Source organism: Ambystoma mexicanum, chromosome 6p (assembly GCF_040938575.1).
Source record: "Ambystoma mexicanum isolate Mex_15411 chromosome 6p, UKY_AmexF1_1, whole genome shotgun sequence".
NCBI lineage: Eukaryota > Metazoa > Chordata > Amphibia > Caudata > Ambystomatidae > Ambystoma > Ambystoma mexicanum.
This window is the reverse complement of record NC_090935.1, coordinates 670,888,602-670,909,577: the sequence shown is the minus strand read 5'-3', so window position 1 is coordinate 670,909,577 and position 20,976 is coordinate 670,888,602. Positions and strand designations below refer to the sequence as shown.

Genomic DNA, 20,976 nt, shown 5'->3' with positions numbered 1-20,976 from the left:
TACATGGAACCAAATCAGCAACAGTTTGGAACAACATATTGTAAGTTTGTAAACATTGTATGCCACTTTAAGACATCAATAAATTGTCCTAGGAGCGGCTCTAAAAATTCTATTAAAAAGGAGAGACTTAGGGACAGTATTGGTACACAATATTTAGCAACTGATACATAAACGATGGTCCGCAATACATACTTTTTTAATGTTTCTCTAAGATTCTTAAATCTTCCTTCAGATGATACAGTCTTTTGAAGTTTGTCCATAAGTGCTTTTGTCTAGGAAGAGAAAACAAACGGGGTGAAATAACCACCGACAAATATTGCACATTAATAGACACTACATTTCAGCTGATAGACATGTTACATAAAATGCTATCACAAAGATATGTGACATTTTAAAGAATGCAATAAATTGCACATGCAGACACTGGAGGCTAATTTTTATTTAAGAATGTGTTTATTGATAGTATCTGAAAGTAACATGGCATCAGTCGGTCAAGGTTACAGTAAAAGTACGATGTGCAGATAGATCATTGACCGCATAGCTGCAAAGTAAGAACACAGTGTACCATAAACATAAATGAAACAAAACAAAAGTCAAACTCTCCAGGCATAACAACTGGGCTCTTGTACAGGGTATTGTGAAGAGATCAGTATTGAAAAGTGGGTTAGGGCAATGAACACACTAAGGTAGGCAACCACAGAGACAGAACCAGCGGACCGAAAGAGAGCTCAGGAGGGGGCAATGGGGCTTCACATTCATATGTTTTGGTTATAATGTGTCATAGAACAGGTCTTCATAAAGTCTTATCATTGGATGGGTGGTATTTTCCAGGACTCATAGGTTTCAACATGGACTTCATCAAGACATTGTAGTGACCCAGCCCATGCCTTTGTTTCTGCATCACACCAAATCTCAAATACACGGTACCACCGTTTGTATTGCGGGACCCCGCATGTGCTTCCAGGACATGGCGATGCGATGTTTAGTGAGTATGCAAGCTAAGCCCATAAATCTGGGAACGTGTCTGATTTTCCCCAGCCTAGGATATGCACCAAGTAAACACTCCAGTGGACCCCAGCTCTAACTAACAATCCCCGCCGCCCTACAAGCTTGTTCAATACAGGACCAAAAGCCTTGCACTTTAGCACATTTCCAGAACATGCGGATTAAATATGAATCTTCCCGGTTACACCAGGGGCAGGTTGAATGCATGTTCGCATTGAATTTAGCAACTCTGCTGGGGGTCATATATGTACGATGAAATACATTAATTTGGAGCAGTTTAAGTCTGGTGTTCCGAGACACATTTTTAGGGAAATTAAGCACTCGTTCTCATTCATGATCAGTGATTACAGAGCCCACATTCGATTCCAATCTTATCTTCAGATTTGGGTTTTGAGGGTTAGACTCACTTAGTAAGCAGCTATACAGTCTGGTTACAGGCCTCCAGCCATCTTCAAGCATGTACATTAGAGCCAGAAGCGCTGTCTCGCCCAGTTCTTCAGGCCACCCGTTCCATCTGTGGCTCGCCACCTCATCGCATTCATGTATCACAACAATTGTCCCTTGGGCAGACCTGTCTGTTGGGATAGGTTATCTAAGTCCCTAAATTTCCCGTCCTCATACATGTCACCCCATGTAGAGATGCCCCATACCTCCCAGCGCCTAACAGCAAATCATTGTTCCCTGCACGTGCATACATCTGCCACTATAGGAACATTAGATGAGTAGGGGCAATGCACCTGGAGTAGCCTTAAGACTCTGGACAAGATCTTTCTGCCCAAAACCATGAGTAGTGGTAGGGAGTTCATGCAGCTGACTGGGAGCCATAGCATTTCCTTAAGGCGGGCTGGTTTCACCTAGTGTTGGAACAGAATTGACTCAGAGGTGGGGTCATCGGACAACCGTTTTGAGAAAAAAGTTTAGCTGGACAGCGAGATAGTAAAGTTCCAGCCTAGGTAGTTGTGCTCCAACATCCTTGCAGGGTAGGGAGGGACAGCACACTAAGGGAAAGTCTGTGTGGGTTTGGACTGAAGAGAAAGCCTCTAATCAGTGTGTTGAGAAGGCAAAAGAAATGGGCCCCAATGTAGTAATGAACATTTGTGAAACAGTACACAAATCTAGGGAGAACAATTATCTTTAAAATTGCAATTCTACCCACAAGTGACAGTGGTAACCGGGACCAAAAGGACATGGACCTCCTAAAATCCCCATCCAACCCTGAGAATGTTAAGGCTGTGCGTGTCTTCAGGTGTGTGCGTAATGTGAATTCCTAGATATTTAACGGAGTGCACCTCCCACAGGAGCCCAAAGTCAGGTAAGGTAGCCACGCTCACCCGACAAAGGCCCACCAAGGGGAAAGGGCAGGACTTCCACCTATTAAAAACAATCCCAGACTGTGATGCAAAGGTATCGGGTACATTTAGGACCATGGGTAGGTTGTGCTGCGGTTCACACAGATAAAGCAAGATGTCGTCTGCATATAGCGATATTATGTGCGAGATCCCCCAATCAAGATACCCGCATTCAGGTATTTCTGGCGCAGGTAGACTGCCATGTGCTCCAGGGCCAATATATATAACATGGCCGATATCGGGCACCCCTGGTGAGTCCCACGCTGCATTTTCCACACTTAAGATATTGGTTTGCCTGATTTCACCCTAGCAGTTGGAGAGGTGTACAACAGCATCACCCAGCGAATACAACTCTCCCTATCCCAAACCTATGCAGTGAGGCAAGCAACCATTCCCAATAGACCAAGTCAAAAGCTTTCATTGCATCCACAGATGCCACTGCGTAATGCTCTTTGTAGGAAACAGTCTGATCTATGATGTGCTGTAGCCTACAGAGATTCAGGGTGTTACTGCGTCCAGGCACAAATCCAGTTTCGTCCATGTACACATAATACATTAAGGAGGCGAGTACCTCGTTATGTCGCACCGCTAGCACTGTCGTAAGAATTTTCACGTCATAGTTTAGCATAGCCAAGTGGTGATATGAGTCTCACCTGTCCATTGGTTTCCCAGCTTTAGGAATGGGTACAACTATGGAGTCCCTCATACTAGCCTGGAAAATGCCCTTGTCATAAGCCTCCTCAAAGACTTTAAGCAAAAGAGGGGCTAAGGTGGAGCTGTATGTTTTGTAGAATTCCAGGGGGAATATTTCACTCCCGGGTGTTTTGGGGGGGGTGAGAGAGGCAATTGCATGTCACTGTTCTTCCACAGTGATGGGTTGGTCTAGAAGAGCACGTTGTGCAAGAGTTATTTTTGGAACCGAGATTAGCGAAAAGTGCCTCGGCCACGTCCACCTGGGGTACATGTTTGTCATGACTGTATAACTGGGTATAGTATGTAGTACAGATATCATTGATTCCGAGATGAGATCTCCACGGGCCCCACATTCGTTGTGAAGTAATGTGGTCAGGGGTCTAGGGGATTCTCATTTGCAGAGCCATGCTAATAATCACCCAGGCTTGTGCCCTCCGCATGTGTCTGGGCGTTTTATGTGGCATAGTCAAATTTGGAGAGCCTTTCACACGCCTCAAGACAATGGTACCGGGTCTCAACTAGTTTTTCCTCAGCCGACCGTAGGCCTGTATGTCAGGCCTCCTGAGTCCGGATTTCTTCCTCCATAACTTCTACGACTTCCTCTAGTTTCCAGCGTATGCCGCTGGCATTCGTGATCACCTCACTCCTATCATGGTTTCCCAAACAGTGCCCCACACCTTCACACTCCCAACATTATGCTCTAATAAAATCAGTCAGGGAGTCTTGGAGCGCTTTCTTGAAGACTGCATCAGTCAAGGCGCCAACTGGCATACGCCGCATAGGTATGGGGGATCGAGGACCCGTGGCGTTACACTCATTCACCAAAGGGGAATAGTCGGATATCGAGCGACCCATATATTCAGCGCTACAGAGTTCGGCTACTTGCCCAGCACCGCGAAAAAATAATCAATTCTGGTGTGTAGTTGATGGGGGGATGAGTAGAAGAAATAAACTCTAGTGTTTGGGAGAAATTCTCCCCAGACATCCACTAAGTCTAGGTCAGTTAGTGCTGCATTTAAAGCAATAGAAGCCAGAGATGGAGGGGAGGATCTATCAAGTGCAGCGTCTCTGACACAGTTAAAATCACCACCCCACAGAAAAAGATACTCGCGCCTCGAGACAACAGAGCACTTAATGCACGTACGTGGGATGGGATATTATGGTTCGGAAAATGTGAGCTCACAATGCAAATTGCTTTGTGTTCAGGACAACCCCGTAAAATTACACACCGCTCCTCCCTGTCTATTACCACTTCTAGCAGTGGGAATGGAAGCGAACTATCAATCCATGAAAGCACCCCCTAGCAAACTTAGTATGTGGCGCCAAAGCCAGTCCCGCCTCAGCGATTCAATATCGTCTCTTGTTCGTCCACCAGCAGGTGGGTTTCTTGGATTAAAGCTATGGATATTCTCTTACGCTTCAGGTAAGATTTCACTCTGTTCCTACGAAAGTGAGAACCCAACCCACGCACATTCCAGATTAATATTCTAATCTACCCTCTGTAAATATGTATATTGCTGTATGCCTTGTGTACTATGTACTGTTTAATGTTTTGAATATATTTAATTGTATGCTTATGTAAACATGTCTAAATTGCGCCCTGATGCCTCTGGGCCTGATGGTGTGTGTTACAAATAAAACAAATAAATAAAACAAATAAATAAATGGTTAACATCCCCAGCAGAGTCCCACGGGTGCCACCCCCAGCTTATCAAAACAACCACATGCAACATAGCAATCAATAGTGTAGTGTCACCAGTATCTTGGTTACCCGTGTATGCAACATGGTCGCGAGCGGTCCATAAGTGTATCATCACCGCCCCCAGCCCTCCCAGTAATAGCACTCTGTGAACCTTAATGCATGGAGTAGACAAAAGCATTACATCAGTAACAAAACTATATAACACTGCCCAACAGAAACATATTGCTCAGGTATTCCTGTACTTCCACGGCCAGATTTTGCCATTGAGTACCAGGTAGGAGAAACCAGCAACAGACTGGCTCCTAGTGTAAACTTCGTGCAGGCGAATAAGAACAGTGGTGGGTGACTGGGCTTTGCCCCCACTGGAAGGAAAAGTAAATGATTTAAGCAGCTTCTGGCTGTAATCAATGCGCCATTGTGCAAGGGCTTTCAAATTTGTATAGGGCCCGGCTCCCCGCTGGCCTGCAGCTTCACACAAAATCTCCCAGCAGCAACAAAGAGAAAATTAGGCACAGGGTCTCCAGTTGGCATAGTGAGAATTGTTGAGGTTAAGAAGTCATTCAGGTCATTCAGGTGTCAGTGCTGTTCTTGCTAGCCAGATTGTTGTGCTCTATCCACAGAGTTTGCGCCGCAGGACAATCAAGAAAGTATGATTTTCCATTGTAAAGGATCTTCAACCTAGCGGGGTACATGAGCATATATCTGAGGCCCAATTTTCTGAGTCTTGCCTTTTTTCAGCACAAAATAATTCCTGGCTCTCTGGACCGCAGGTGTATAATCCGGGTTAAATAGTGATCTTAGAGCTGTCCCTCTGTATCTCACCACCTTCTCTCAAATATTTCCCTGTTGCAGAAATTTAGGATCCTGGCTATAACCGGTCTGGGGTACAATTGAAGCAGGGGTCTTTTTTGGAGTGATTGGTGAGCTTGTTCAACGGCAAAGCCCTGTGAGAGTTTGCCAGGCCCAAATTCTTGTAGCAACATATTTTCAATGTATGTGGTCGAGTCTGGTCCTTCTGTCCCCTCCGGCAAGCCCAGCAGGCGTATATTGGTCCTGTGGGATCTGCCTTCAGCGTCCTCTGTGCATGATTCCTGTGCAGTATTTCTCATTTCCAATTCTTTGACTCGCACCACAATATCTTTAGTGGTGCCTGCGGTCTCTTTTAACCCCAATTCGGCAGTTGTGACCCTCTCTGCCAATTGCCTGACGTCTTGCTGTAGAAGCTGTATGTCTACCTTGACCTCGTCTATTCTAGTCTCAAGTGAGGATCTCAGGGCGGCGATTGCAGCAAGAACCTGGTCCTCTTGAGGGTTCTGTACAGACTGAGCGGCCCAGATTGCCCAGTATCCTCAGACTGGGTGGCATCTCGATGTTTACTTTGGCCAGCAAAATAATCCATAATGGTTGACTTGCCCTTATGTTTGATGGGTGAAATTTCAGAACACTGACCGGGGCAGGGTAGGAAGTGTAGTGCCACACAGCGCGGCCTGAGTATCTCCGGGTGATGAGGCTTACGCAAGTTGTCCCTGGCTGCGTACGACAGATTAGACCTCCTGTCATAATGTCAGAGCAGGATATGGCCCCAGCGAGCCAAGGAGATTATAGCGCCTGGGATTACCAGTCACAGTTGCCACCAGCACAAAACTAGCTCTCCGGCGTTACAGTGTTAGGTGGAACTCAACCCTCAAATGCCTGTATACATGCAATGTCAAGTGGCAGGGGTAAATGTATGTCACCAGGATCTCCAGACCCTGAGGGGGCCAGGTGCCGGCTCCCAGCAGTTCACAGGATGTCCCATGCAGGCGGTAAGGCTGTGCCCCAGCGCCACCCAAAGAAGACACACATGCAGCTTGTGTCCTTGCAAGAGTGTGGCAAGAGGGGTCCAAGAGAACAGGGCAACCAAACAGTGCCTGCCAAAGCTTCCAACGCAAATCAACTCCTACAAATGCAGTCTCTAAAGGCAGGGTCCATGCTCCTTAAAGAAACAAATTGCGGCTTGTGTGTAACGGGCTTGGCTAGGGGCCGGGTGGCTCATCCCCATCTCACGTGTTGTAAGCAGCAACCCCACTCATGTGCAAAATATCAAGGATGCAGTGGGTATCTCGGGGAGGTTGCAGCTCTGGAGGTCTGGCCGGTACCACACACGCTGCCCCCCTCTGATCCAGTAGAGGTAGGGCACACTCCACAGTCTGCGCAACTGACAGTGCCACAGGCTAAGGCACAGCGTCTGCCCTGCTATCGGTCCGGGCGTCGTCCCAGCTAGATGCACTACTTACTCTCCAAGATAAAGCGGTGAGGGATAACCACCTTCAGGCAAACACACAGCGATGTTGTGCTATTGGCAGCAAAGAACTGAAAGGCTTCTCGGAGTCGCGGCAGCCGCCATCTCGGAAATCACGGGTCCCAGGTTCCGGACCAAAGTTCTCCATGTTCCTGGGTCCGATTCTCGTCAGGCAAAAGCCATTTCAACAGGTGCCAGTCTCCCCTGTGGGTAGGTTGTGATAGATGCAAAAGTATACAGTTCTAGCTGGCGCTATCAGGATATACGTAGGATCACAGTCGGAGCTCCAGGCAGTCTCAACCTTACCGCACAAGCTCAGTTCACGCCCCTCCCCCCCAGACACTGGTGGCTAAAGATACAGCTAGCTACAGATCTTCCTTGTGGGGCTTTTGGGATGTTTAGGGTGTAGGGTTATAATTCTAGCTGAAGTTGCTGCTGATTGTGAGAGCATCCACAAACAACATGGTATGCGGCAGACCTATGTAGGCCAGGGAAGGCTGCTTGTAACCAATCAGAATCCATAGATTTTCTGTGTGATTCAGATTTTTTCAAATCGCCCACATTTTCTGATGATTCAGGCATTTGTTTTTGTTACTTTTAAAAAATATATATTTTTCAATATCTAAAACTCTGCTGCTAATGATAGGCTTGCTGTAGATGATCTTTTTCCTATGTGCTTTCTACAGCCTCATGGGCATGGCAGTCCCAAACAGTGCAGCTTTTTGTTTTGTTGTAAATGAAGAAGATTATACTGATTAGCTTTTTAAATCTTCTATGGTTTCTATGTAGCTAAAAGGCAGTGTTTATTCCATGTCAAAACAAGAGAAATACAGCCACCTGCCATCTTTTATATACAATAGACAAAGTGATAGGTAGTTCTATTACTATCTTTAGAGCTTCAAGTGCAGATCATGAGCACTCTGCACATGAATTCAAAGTGTTCAAATTCATATTATGAACATGGTCAAAGAATGACTTCTGTTTTGTCTATAGAATAGCACTGTAAGTAGTTCTTCTAAGTTGACATAAAAGAAAGACTCTAAGCCGTAAGTTAGGCATTACTTATGCTTACAGCGCAGGTTAATTAGATGTTTTTAATGAATGTCACACTATCTTGTTGTGGATCTGATCCAACAGGGCTTCATAATTGGCAAAAACTGTTGTGTTCTGTGTGAGGAGTCGGAATGAATCTCGAACATAAATTTGCCATGCTTTTGGTTAAAGACTTTTATTAATACAAACAAGGTTGGGAAAGGCCTCTCTGACCCTACTCCAAGAGGAACTTCCCTGCCTAAAACCAAAACTAAGGGTCGGTCTGTGTCAGGATGTAAAAATCAAAACTGTCCTTGTGTCCAAACGCCCTATCCCGATCCTCACACTACAAATCAAAACTATAAGGCGAAAAGGGAAAATGTCTTTAACGTGGTGATTGCAAAAAGAGTTCATAAAGGAAAAAGTAGAACAGCTCCAACACAAAAGTTCATCAAGGTAAAAGAACCTTGGTTCCAGAGGGCGATTCCCTTCGCCTGGATTCTTACTCATGGTCAATTATCCTTGGTCTAACAGTTCTTTGTATCTTTCTCGGCCCACAACAATCCGGTTAGTCACAAAGCTACGTAGCCTTGTAGTTCCTTCTTTATTTGTTCCTCAAACAGTTCTATATACATTTTTAGGATTTTCTGTAGATTTGCAGTTGCCTGGTATACTCCCTTACACAAAGAATAAAGTGTCCTCAATTGGTGGACACTCCCGTCCCCTGCACACCCTCTAAACGGGTCGTATTGCCAGACAAGATTTGTCTAGATTGTGATAACTTGCATAAAACATGTTCAATCATCAAGGGATGAGATATCTTCATTAATAAAGATTCTTTCAGTGTCTTCTAAATGGCGAGTCAATGTAATCAGAAATATGTAGCAAAATTAAATTATAGCAAACAAGAATAAGAAGTTCACAAAGATTACAGGAAAAATTTATATTTAAAGGGCTCAACGCGTTTGGGGAATAGTTTTCTCTTCATCAGGAGCAAGACAATTTGAGTTCAGTGATTTGTTCTATCTTCAGTCTCCAATGTTCTCTATAAAGCAAATTAAAGGCTGATGTTAATTTACAATTGTTCACTGTATGTGTTTCATATTCACAAATCTCCCTAAGAAAAGGCAAAATAACAACTTATGTGTAAATCCAAAGTTTCACCTTAGTTGGTTATTTGAAGTCGTACATCTGCGCTGTGGGGAACAATGTGATCCTTGTTTTACGTTATCTAGGTGTAGCTGAGACTTGTTAAATGAAAGTTCTGCAGAGTCTGTCGAATGAAATGGTAAAAAATAGATCCACCATTTAATGACTAAGGAATGTGGTAAATTGCCATAGTGGCTATATAAACTGGTGTCAATGGGAAGAAGACATTATGCCTACCTCTGTGTTCATCAGAGTGCACAAAGAGGTGTGCAATTGCTTGTCTAAGTGAGATTCTAATTGTGTTATATTCGGACCTTTGGGGTAAATCACATCCATAATCTCTAAAATACAAATAGAAAATATGCAACATCGTGGTGAGTCTCCCTTTGTTAAAATAGACGTGGGAACTAAAGTGAAAGTATATTAAGGAGAGATATACAGGCCGATTCATGGAATAAATGTGCGCCGAAAATTCCGGCGCAGAGGGGCCTATACGTGCGCTGCGCCGAAAAATAGCAAAAAGCGCAGGGAAACCAGCGCACGTCGATTCATGGAAGTCCGTGCGTAAGAAAAGCATAGGACGTGCGCTGAAAAAGTGCGCGGCGCACGCCGGCGCACAGGTCAACCAACGGCGTGCGCCACGGCCACTGCGCTATCACTCCGAGCGCAGCACACAGCTCTAAAGTAGGCGGAACACAGGGCGGGACACTCGGAATGGGGAATAAAATGGGGCACAACACTCGGAATGGGGAAGAATGTGGGCGGCACGGGGAAGTACAGGAGGCAAGTGCGCGGAACGCCCACACGCTCTCCGGCAACACGTATTCATGGATTCGAACAGGGCAAAACAGCGCTCGATCAAACCAGCGCACAGGCCCAAAAACGTACGCCACAAGTAAGCAGGCGGTAGCGTCCCGACGCACTTAACGAAAGTGCGCCAAAACCTGCGCCAACAAATACCACCCACATACAGCAATGGGCCATACCGTGACCCCAAAGGACAAATGAGGTGCAAAGGTGTACGCCATTAACACGGACACCCACTGTTCAACAATTCGCGCGTGTGTGTACAACGGGTTGCGCGAGAAGTCACTCGCGCGATTGCCCTGGGTACGTGTATCCCGGGGTGCGGGGAAGTCCCACACGCGATTGCCCTGGCCACGTCGATATCAGGGGTGCGTGTGAAGTTCCACACGCGAAAAGCCAGGGTACGTCAATTACAGGGGTGCGATGGGGAAGTTTCACACGCGAAAAGCTAGGCTACGGGAATTCCAGGGGTGCGCGTGAAATCCTACACGCGAAAAACTAGGGTACGTCATTTACAGGGGTGCGCGGGAAGTTTCACACGCGAATAGGCTGGGCGCGTGTATTACAGGGGTGCGCGGGAAGTCCCACACGCGATTACAGCAGGGTACGTGTATTTCAGGGGTGCGCGGGAATTTCCACACGCGAATAGGCTGGGCGCGTGTATTTCAGGGGTGCGCGGGAAGTCCCACACGCGAAAAGCCAGGGTACGTCCATTACAGGGGTGCGCGGGAAGTTTCACACGCGAAAAGCTAGGCTACGGGAATTGCAGGGGTGCGCGGGAAGTCCCACATGCGAAAAGCCAGGGTACGTCCATTACAGGGGTGCGCGGGAAGTTTCACACGCAAAAAGCTAGGCTACGGGAATTGCAGGGGTGCGCGGGAAGTCCCACACGCGAAAAGCCAGGGTACGTCCATTACAGGGGTGCGCGGGAAGTTTCACACGCGAAAAGCTAGGCTACGGGAATTCCAGGGGTGCGCGGGAAGTCCCACACGCGAAAAGCCAGGGTACGTCCATTACAGGGGTGCGCGGGAAGTTTCACACGCGAAAAGCTAGGCTACGGGAATTGCAGGGGTGCGCGGGAAGTCCCACACGCGAAAAGCCAGGGTACGTCCATTATAGGGGTGCGCGGGAAGTTTCACACGCGAAAAGCTAGGCTACGGGAATTGCAGGGGTGCGCGGGAAGTCCCACACGCGAAAAGCCAGGGTACGTCCATTACAGGGGTGCGCGGGAAGTTTCACACGCGAAAAGCTAGGCTACGGGAATTGCAGGGGTGCGCGGGATGTCCCACACGCGAAAAGCCAGGGTACGTCCATTACAGGGGTGCGCAGGAAGTTTCACACGCGAAAAGCTAGGCTACGGGAATTCCAGGGGTGCGCGGGAAGTCCCACACGCGAAAAGCCAGGGTACGTCCATTACAGGGGTGCGCGGGATGTTTCACACGCGAAAAGCTAGGCTACGGGAATTGCAGGGGTGCTCGGGAAGTCCCACACGCGAAAAGCCAGGGTACGTCCATTACAGGGGTGCGCGGGAAGTTTCACACGCGAAAAGCTAGGCTACGGGAATTGCAGGGGTGCGCGGGAATTTCCACACGCGAATAGCCTGGGCGCGTGTATTTCAGGGGTGCGCGGGAATTATCACACGCGATTTGGCTTGGTACGTGTATTACAGGGGTGCGTGCGAAGTTACACACGCGATTAGGCTGGGTGGGTCCTGTCACCCTCGACGGCCCCTGCAGGCAGCCCACAAAACAGGGGACTACCCTGCACACCTGCTCATGTCTCCCACCACCCCCACCCCCCACCATCCAGGGGCAGCCTCCACCAGGCCCCCACTCATGTCTCCCACCACCCCCACCCCCCAGCAGTGCAGGGGCAGCCTCCACCAGGCCCCCACCCATGTCCCCTATCACCCCCACCCCCCAGCAGTGCAGGGGCAGCCTCCACCAGGCCCCAACCCATGTCCCCTATCACCCCCACCCCCCAGCAGTGCAGGGGCACCGTCCACCAGGCCCCCACCTATGCCCCCCACCACCCCCACCCCCCCGCCACCAGGGGCAGCCTCCACCAGGCCCCCACTCATGTCTACCACCACCCCCACCCCCCCGCAGTCAGGGGCACCTGCCAGAAGGCCCCCACCCATGTCTACCACCACCACCCCCCCCCCCCGCAGTCAGGGGCACCTACCAGAAGGCCCCCACCCATGTACCATCCATGTCCACCTTCACCTGGGTCACAACCCCACACAATCATGACCGTAATGGACAGTCTGCCCTGCAAGAATTCCCAAACAACTATCCCATCCACCCACATATCAAACACAATGACATGTGACACACCCAATGTAAATCATATGAATGAACACATGTCTGTCACACACAGATGTTGCAAGTGAATGTCCAAACACCCCACATGTCATGCATGAAAGCAATGAGATGATACAACACATTGAAGGATCAAATGAAAATGTATTAAAAATAAACAAGGATGGTAAAAATAAAAAATAACAATAAACAAGCAATGCAAACTAAATAATAAAAAAGTACAACCAAAAAAATCAGGAACACTAATTAACAAAAATAAAGTAAAATAGGGGTCCAAAGTCAAAGTCCAAAATTAAATCCAAGTACAAATGAAAGAAGAAACACATTGCCTCATGTGAAAAATTAAAATAAATATTAACATCCCTCAAACTATCAACATGATGATCCGGGTCCATGAGCCCTAATAAATGAAACCTAACTATTTACACTAAGTAAGAAAATGTCTATATACAAAAATGTGGTGTATTGTCCTTTGGCAACCAAATAATAACATTAAAACAAAGGAAACCTAACTACAAGTAAACTACAGAACTATATACAAAGGCGGTGGGCAAGTCCTGCGGCTCACTGATTGTTGTTCCGGGCCAGGGCATCATCGAACTCCCGCTCGATGTCCCGGAGGCGGCCCCATTCCACAGCCCCGAGGGTCCGCAGGGACGCCGATGTACCCACCTCCAACTCCCTGCGGATGGCCTCGAGGCACTCGGCCCGCCTCAGGGCCCTCCGCATGGAGTTCTCCGCCCTGACCATAGCGAGCCGCGCCTCTTCCGCCCGCCGCCGCTCCGCATCTATGGCATGGCCCAACCGCTGCCACACGGAAGCCACTTGACGTCCAGGGTCCTCCTGCCCTCCGGCTGATGCCTGCCCCTCTGATGGTGATGGCCCCGAGCCATCAAGGCTCCCACCTTCTTCCTCCTGCTGCTGACGTGCTGGTGCCGGTGCCCTGACACCTGCTGCCTGCACATCCTCCATTGTTTGGGGTGCTGTTGTTGCGGTGGCCACCCCTGCTGGACTCACAACTCCCGACTGGGGCAGGGATGTGTCCTCCACCAGCCTGGCCCCATCGTCAGAGGCAGCTCCACAGGGCACCCAGGTGACAGGTGGGTAGGAAGATGGCACGGAGGACGACTGGCGCATAGGGGGTTCAGGTGAGGAGGGGGTCGGAACAAGGCCCAGTGTATGGAGGAACACAGCCTGGTCTCCCTGAGAATGGGTCCGGACGTGGGCAACCCTGCTGGTGCAAGATGATGCAGACACAGGACCGGGGACAGGATTACACACAGGCACCTCCGCGGCGGCCTGTGCTGCCTCCTGTCCCTGCCCCTGTGCTGCACCACTAGCACCAGTGGAATGCCCACCTCCAGACCCCATCTCAGTCCCTTGCACGGCCTCCTCCTCCACCAAACCCACCACCAACCTGGATGACTCCCTGCCATCTTCCGCCGCGGAACCCTGTGGGGTCTCAGCTGCCCCTTCTGCTGCCGAGGAGTCCAACTTCCTCCTGCGCCTCCTGGACCTCCCCTCGGCAGCTGCGACCTGGGACACAGCACCGGACTCCTCACTCCCCGACGAGATGACAACAGGGGAGGGGAGCCGGGCCTTGCGTCTCCGGTTGGCGGTGGCATCCCTGCCGCTGTGCTCCACAGCACCTTCTCCGCCCTCCACATCAGATGACGCTGCAGGCAGGGAGAGACAGGAGACAGGCATCAGGACACTGTACAATTGACTCACACACATAACAGTTGTACAAGAGTGGCATTGTCATACTCCAGACCTGGCATCACAATCCCCAACACACTTGTCTCCTCAACGCACACACGAGTCATTCAACAGCCATATTGCTACAGCCCGCTACATACATTCACATACAGCAGCATGAGCAGACAAAGGTGAGCCACACATCACATGATACACACGGACTCAAATACACATGCACACATGCAAAGCACACATCCAAGCATGTGTACCACTCCGCAAACTGTCAGTCATGAGATGAACATCCATGTCACATTTGCAATTCACTCTCCAACATGACAGTGTCACCTGCATCCATGTAGCAACACTGTTGCAACCTTCACAACTACACACACGCACACGCTGCAGACTAATGCACCTGGAATCAACATCCATGTGTCACACCACAAGCATGCCAACTCACATGCACAGTCAAACACATGTGCCCACACACAAGCATTTGCACTGCAAGCACACACACACACACATGCACCATCCTTGTCTCACACATCACAGGCACACATGTGCTTGTCTCACAGCCCTGCACACACACATTTATACATGGCCACACAAAGACATGTGCAACATGCACACTCCTGGCACACCACCACACACACAGCTTACAATCAGTATGCATGTACACTCACCGCTCGACTCCAGACGGGTCTGCCTCCCAAGGACCTGGACATGGAGCGCTGGGGGTATGCGTTCCAGGACCTGAAGTTCATCTTGCGACAAGTGGCCCCGCCGCCCCTTGGCATCCACTGCCTTCACGAGGTGCCGGGCCTTGTTCAGGGTCCTGGACCTGTAGTCCTCCCAGCGCTTCTTGACTTGATGGAATTCTCGGACTGCCACCCCCTCTGCGTTGATGGCAGTCACAATGTCCGTCCAGATCCTGGTCCGTCCTTCCTTGTCGAGGCGCATCCGTCCGTAGAGGGCATCATACTGCCCCAGGACTCGCTCCACCAGGACACCAACTTCGGTGGCACTGAAGCTGGTGCCCCTCTGCCTCCCTGGCCGGGGGTTGCCAGTCGTGCCAGATGTTGTGCTCCCTGACATGGCAACCCCAGAGGCAGGAGTGGGTGGGCAACTGGGTTCTGGGGCTGGGCTGTGGAGCGATGGTACGGCTGTCGGGAGTCTTTGGTTCCAGCAGGGGTGGTCACAGCAACTGCACCCCTGGCTGATGTGCAGGCAGCAAACAGCAGGGCACGTGGGCAGCAGGCAGTCAGGCAGCAGCAGATGGCAGGTGGGAGCGTGCTCGGGGCTCTGGGGGGCAGGATTCCGGCCTTCGGGGCAGGAGCGTGGTCTTCCGTGTGTGAACGCATGGCCAGCTTGATACGGAGTGAATTGGCACGTGAAAATCATGCACGTCTGCGTGGAATCCGAGGAAAGGCCGCGTAAGCACGTCAGCACGCGTACGCGATTTCATTGGTCCAAAGGGCCAGGCGCGTAAGCGCGTCTATAACGCACGGCCGTTTCCCAACCCGCGTGAAAAAATAAACCTCCCGCGCGAGCGCGTCAGCACGCGTACGCGATCTCATTGGTCCAAAGGGCCAGGTGCGTAAGCGCATCTATAACGCACGGCCGTTTCCCAACCCGCGTGAAAAAATAAACCTCCCGCGCGAGCGCGTCAGCACGCGTACGCGATCTCATTGGTCCAAAGGGCCAGGCGCGTAAGCGCGTCTATAACGCACGGCCGTTTCCCAACCCGCGTGAAAAAATAAACCTCCCGCGCGAGCGCGTCAGCACGCGTACGCGATCTCATTGGTCCAAAGGGCCAGGCGCGTAAGCGCGCCTATGACGCACGGGTGTTTCCCAACCCACGTGAAAAAAATACACGTGCCGCGCGAGCGCGTCAGCACGCGTACCCGATTTCATTGGTCCAAAGGCACACAGCGAGTAATCGCATATTCAACAGCGCGCGTGAAAAACGCCCGGTTACCATTTACATCTGAATACAATTACAATATTAATAACGTACATTTAACCTGGTAAACCTCGAGCATGTATTCACACACGCTCGGCCACGACACGTGCAAAATTACAACAGGCAATACGGAAAGACGTACGCCTGCAGGAAGCAGGCGTACGTGACCCGGCACGTCTAAATATTCACGTGAAAACATCCTACAAGCTCAGTGCAAAGATGAACATACCATTCCTAGCAGCAGTGGCTGTGGGTTACCAAAGGAGGAGGAGGAGGAGAGTCAGGGCCAGAATTTTCTCACCCAGAACCAGCCTATTCGGGATGCCTGATGACCAGGTGTATGGGAGGTACAGGTTTCCAGCACACATCATACTGGACCTGGTCAGTGAGTGGGAGGATGACCTCACATCACCCACCCTGTGCTCCCAAGCACTCAGCCCCCTGCAGAAGGTCCTCAATGTACTGCACTTCTTGGGCACTGGATCTTTTCAGCGGACAAGTGCCATAGTGGGTGGTGTGTCACAGGCCACGCAGTCACGCTGTCTACACCAGGTCTTGAACATCATCACTGCACGGCCATCAGTCCGCAGGCACATATATCTCCCCAGGACTCCTGCAGAAAGGCGGGCGTGCATCCAGGAATTCTATGGTGTGGCTCAATTCCCCAAAGTGCTTGGTGCAATTGACTGCACCCATGTGGCTCTACGTCCCCCCAGGGCAACAGAGCACATCTATAGAAACCGCAAGCACTGGCATTCCATCAACGTGCAAGTTGTATGCAATGCCAAGGGAATCATCACATCAGTATATGCCAACTATCCCGGGTCCACCCACGACAGCTTCATCTACAGAATGTCTACCCTAAGCCGGGACCTAGAGGCTGGCCGGCATGGAGATACATGGCTGCTTGGTGAGCATGAATGCCACTGCACATGCATGCATGTCAGATACAGGGTCATGTCACAACACCACTAATGATACCCATCACCACCTCCGCAGGGGACAGTGCCTACCCTATCAGCCCCCACATGATGACCCCAATCTGGAACCCCACCACGCCACCCGAGGTAAGGTACAACACAGCCCACATTGCAACACGGGGCATAGTGGAGCGCACATTCGGAGTGCTGAAGTCATGCTTTCGCTCCCTTGACCGTTCTGGCGGGCAGCTGTTATATGCTCCCCCACTAGTGTGCAGGATCATAGTGGCAGCATGTGTCCTGCACAACGTTGCAACACGCCGGGGCCTGCCCGTGGACATGGTGGTGCCCCCACATCCACAACCACATGCACGCCCGCTGCGCATGGGAGGGGAAAGGGCACGGGGGAGGCAGCCCGTACGCAACTGGTGGCCAACTTCTTCACCTAGGAATCACAGTGCTGGCTAGTGCACACTGCTCTGGCACATACCATCTGACGATCAATGATGACACTACCTGACAATGTCACAAAATTTCTTGACAATAAACTGTCAGAAACACATCAGCCTGAGATTGTTAACATGGAAGTGTCACTATGTGTGCACCCCTACCTACACATACACCAGCAATGCATAACTATGAAAAGACACAACTCCATTCATCAAATATGCATTGGCACAGGCGAATTGCTACATGACAACATTGCCATGTCACCCAATCCCTTCACAGTCCCGCCACAGAGGACACCATGTCATGGTATGTGAGAGCAAACAAACTGACCCTCACAACATGACACCGGTGTCACAAATTGCAGTGCCCCAAATGGAACATAGCCGCACTTGAACAGCTAACCGTGATGGAGGCACTACTACACACCTGTGTAAGAGTCATTTCAATCAAATTACACACCAAACCACCCTGAAGCCCACCAAAACAAGACACAATGCATGTAATCAATGGTAGTCTCAATACCTGATTGTGCTGGTATGTCCTCACCGTCCAGATGTACAGTGATGGCGCCACGCAAAAGTGTCACTGCACATCTACCGACATGTAGTCTGACTCCAGAGAGTATGCCCGTGTGAAGAACTGTGTGAAATACCAGAAAAACATGAGTAACATATGTAAGTTGAGGCACATATCAAACCATCATGCATAGTTAGGTGCAACAACAATGTACACTATGAATGTCTACACAGTATTGACTATGGACTGCCCAACAGCTCATGGGAGTCCAATGTCACCGTGTAATTTGCTGTCACTTGGGCACACCCTTTGCAAGCCCATGGAAACGGAAGCAGGAGGGGTGTGGATGCCAGGTACCCAAGCATCGAAACCAAACTCAGGACAAGCCTGCATGTGCCCAGCCACAATACAGTGTATGCCCAGGTACCCACACAAGGCAACACACTTGAAAAAGAAAAATATGATAAGAAAAAATGGCCATGAAAGGGCCGGCGGGGAGGGGGGGGCCACCTATGAGGTCCGAGGACAGGATGCACGCCACAATCCACCTGTGTGGATCATGGGAAGTAAAAACACCCCATAGGCTCGTGGCCCACACGGCTACTCTGTTGTGGGAGATGAGTCGCTATCGCTCTGGCCAGACCCTGCAGCTGACTCAGGAGGTGGGGGAGCTGCCTCAGAAGATGGTGTGACAATGGGAGGCAGCCCACGCAAAGCCCGAGTTTGCTCCTCCATGGCTGCAAGCAGGCGGGTCTGGAAGGTCTGGTTCTGGATTATAATCATGCGGAGGTCCCCATGCAGTAACTTCCGGGATGACCTGACCTCCGCACGAGTTGCCTGCATCTCGGCCGAGAGCGTCCGTGTCAGACGCTCCAGCTGCTCCTCTGTCCTTCTATGGGATGAAGCCTCAAGCTCTGACAGGGTCGACCTGAGGTGATGGAATTCTTCCCTCAGGCCTTCACTGTGGCGCTGGGACTCCATGGAAAGTGATTCCTGCAGAGTCGCCAGTCCTGCCCGCCTGTCCATGTTGGACGCCAACATGTCCTCCCTGTGTGCCTGGCAGATGGACTCTGTAGCCTGCTCCAGTCGCTCTATCAGCCTTTCTGGGGGGACAATGGAAGTGGCCACCCTATCCATGGCCTGTGCAATCATCTCGGATGATGCTGCCTGTTGGGTGGCCATACCGTAGATGGATTGCTCCCAAGCGGTATTGCCAGGTGGCATACGGCCACCACGTTGGCGGGCACCACACCTGCCTGGGGCAAGGCGGACTGCGCCTTGCTGTGCCGGCAAAGCCTCAGGCTGCAGGACTGCATTCCCTCTCTGATCTGCAGCCCCAGGAACAGGATCAGAGATTGTGTGGTGTGGCCCTGCATCCGTAACCACCGGAGGCTGAGCTGCCGACACTGACATCCCCATTGAGGGCAATAACCCGGCTGCAGGTGGGTCGGACAGAGGAGATTCTCTCCCAAGAACACTCACCTGCGACTGCACATAGGAGTCATCCTCCGAGTCTACACCTGAATACTGCTCGGGGGAGGAACCCCCAGAGACACCCCTCGACAGCACGACCTGCAGCACTTGTGGGTTTTCACCCACAAACACACCACGTCCCTCACTTGTGGAAGGTCGGCCCGGGTTGCCCTCCTGGGACGGCTCCACCACCACATCCCCAGCATCAACAAGTGCGTCGTCCCCTGCAAAGACATGAAAGAGAGAAATGGAAACAGGCATTAGCACCATGGCATACAACAAGGGCTGATGAACAACAGAGCCAGTAGTTCAATGACACATGTCCCACATGACTGGGAAACCTCCTATGCATTCACCATCACTGGGTCTGGAGGGGAGGCTCAGGGCACACAATGATGACACAGAGAATGGAGAGCAACGCCTGCTCCCCATGCTGCCTAGCACTGGCATCACACATTGGCCGGTGATTGCCATGTCAAATGCACATGCCATCACACACATGGCATGTGACATAGCCACCAAGTGAAGAGGGAGAGGAGGGCAACTAATTTGGATTTTGGCCACTCTGGTCCTGACATTGCTTCATCACATCAAGAAGTTAACATGTTGGACATGGATCTGCTAGTCCCAATTGGCCACGATGCACAGTGCCTTGTCAACATTAACAAAATGCAGTAAACAATGAGATTCCACCTCCCCATCACCTGTAATGGATTCATATAGCATTCGTGAAGCACCTGTACAGAAATGTATGAAGGTACAGCGGAGCACTGAGGGGTGGTGGGGCAGAAGGGGATGCCATTCAACAATCCTACTGGTGCTGGTGTCATTCTCATGTAACGCAAGTGCAGAGGTGGGTGGCACAATGAAGTGCAAGGGGAAGTTGCGGCTGGAAGTGCTGTACAAGGTAAGTAGGACTTAACGTCGAGGGCAGATGGTGGTAGGCGCAGACAAGTGCTGGGGGGGTGGCCTATAGGGGTACAGAGACAGTCATGCAGTGCTGTGGGCTCGGAGGGGACAGGGGAGGTACACACTGCATCTGGCTCGGCAAGGTCCTTGCAGATTTCAATGTGTCCTGCAGAGTTGTCAGATGCCGCAGATATGTGCCCTTGGATTGGGGCTCTCATCTTGGTGAGAAGGGTGAGACGCTATTGCCTTTGGAGCAGGCGGCAGGCCAGTTTGCCAGAGGATGAGCATGATGCAGGCCATTTCCTCTCTGCCACCTGGCACCTGTGTTTTGGGTTCACAAGATCCGAGTCATGCCAGGAGTCAGCATTGGCATGGGGCTTCAGGCGGATTGTCATGACCGTGGCAAAGACATCCAGTGTACCTGACATAGAGTGGAGCATGGAGTGGGCCCTGTCAGGATGGGAGTGAGCCTAAGGGGGAGCTGGATGGGGGGGAGATTTTGGCAGCATAAGCCTCGACTGACACACACTTCATGGGTTGGAATACCAAGAAGGTGTGTGACTGTGGTGAGGGTGGCTTTGCCTGTGGGGTGGTGAGGGTGAGGTGGGAGGAGAGGAGAAAGTGATCACTCCAGGAGAGAGGAGTGTAGAGAGGGATGGAGAGGGGAAGGTCAGATGAGATCAGAGCATCAAGAGTGTGCCCTGCAGA

At 50.7% G+C, this 20,976-nt stretch overlaps 1 protein-coding gene across 3 annotated transcripts in view; it reads right to left on the bottom strand.

Moving 5' to 3' along the window:
* RASGRF2 (Ras protein specific guanine nucleotide releasing factor 2) overlaps positions 1-20,976 on the bottom strand; it is a 2,380,666-nt gene that overhangs the window by 117,671 nt on the left and 2,242,019 nt on the right. For all 3 annotated transcript variants that reach the window (XM_069627555.1, XM_069627554.1, XM_069627556.1), the window contains exon 24: positions 193-272. In XM_069627555.1, the coding sequence (XP_069483656.1) occupies positions 193-272 (80 nt within the window). The remainder of the gene's footprint in view (positions 1-192; positions 273-20,976) is intronic.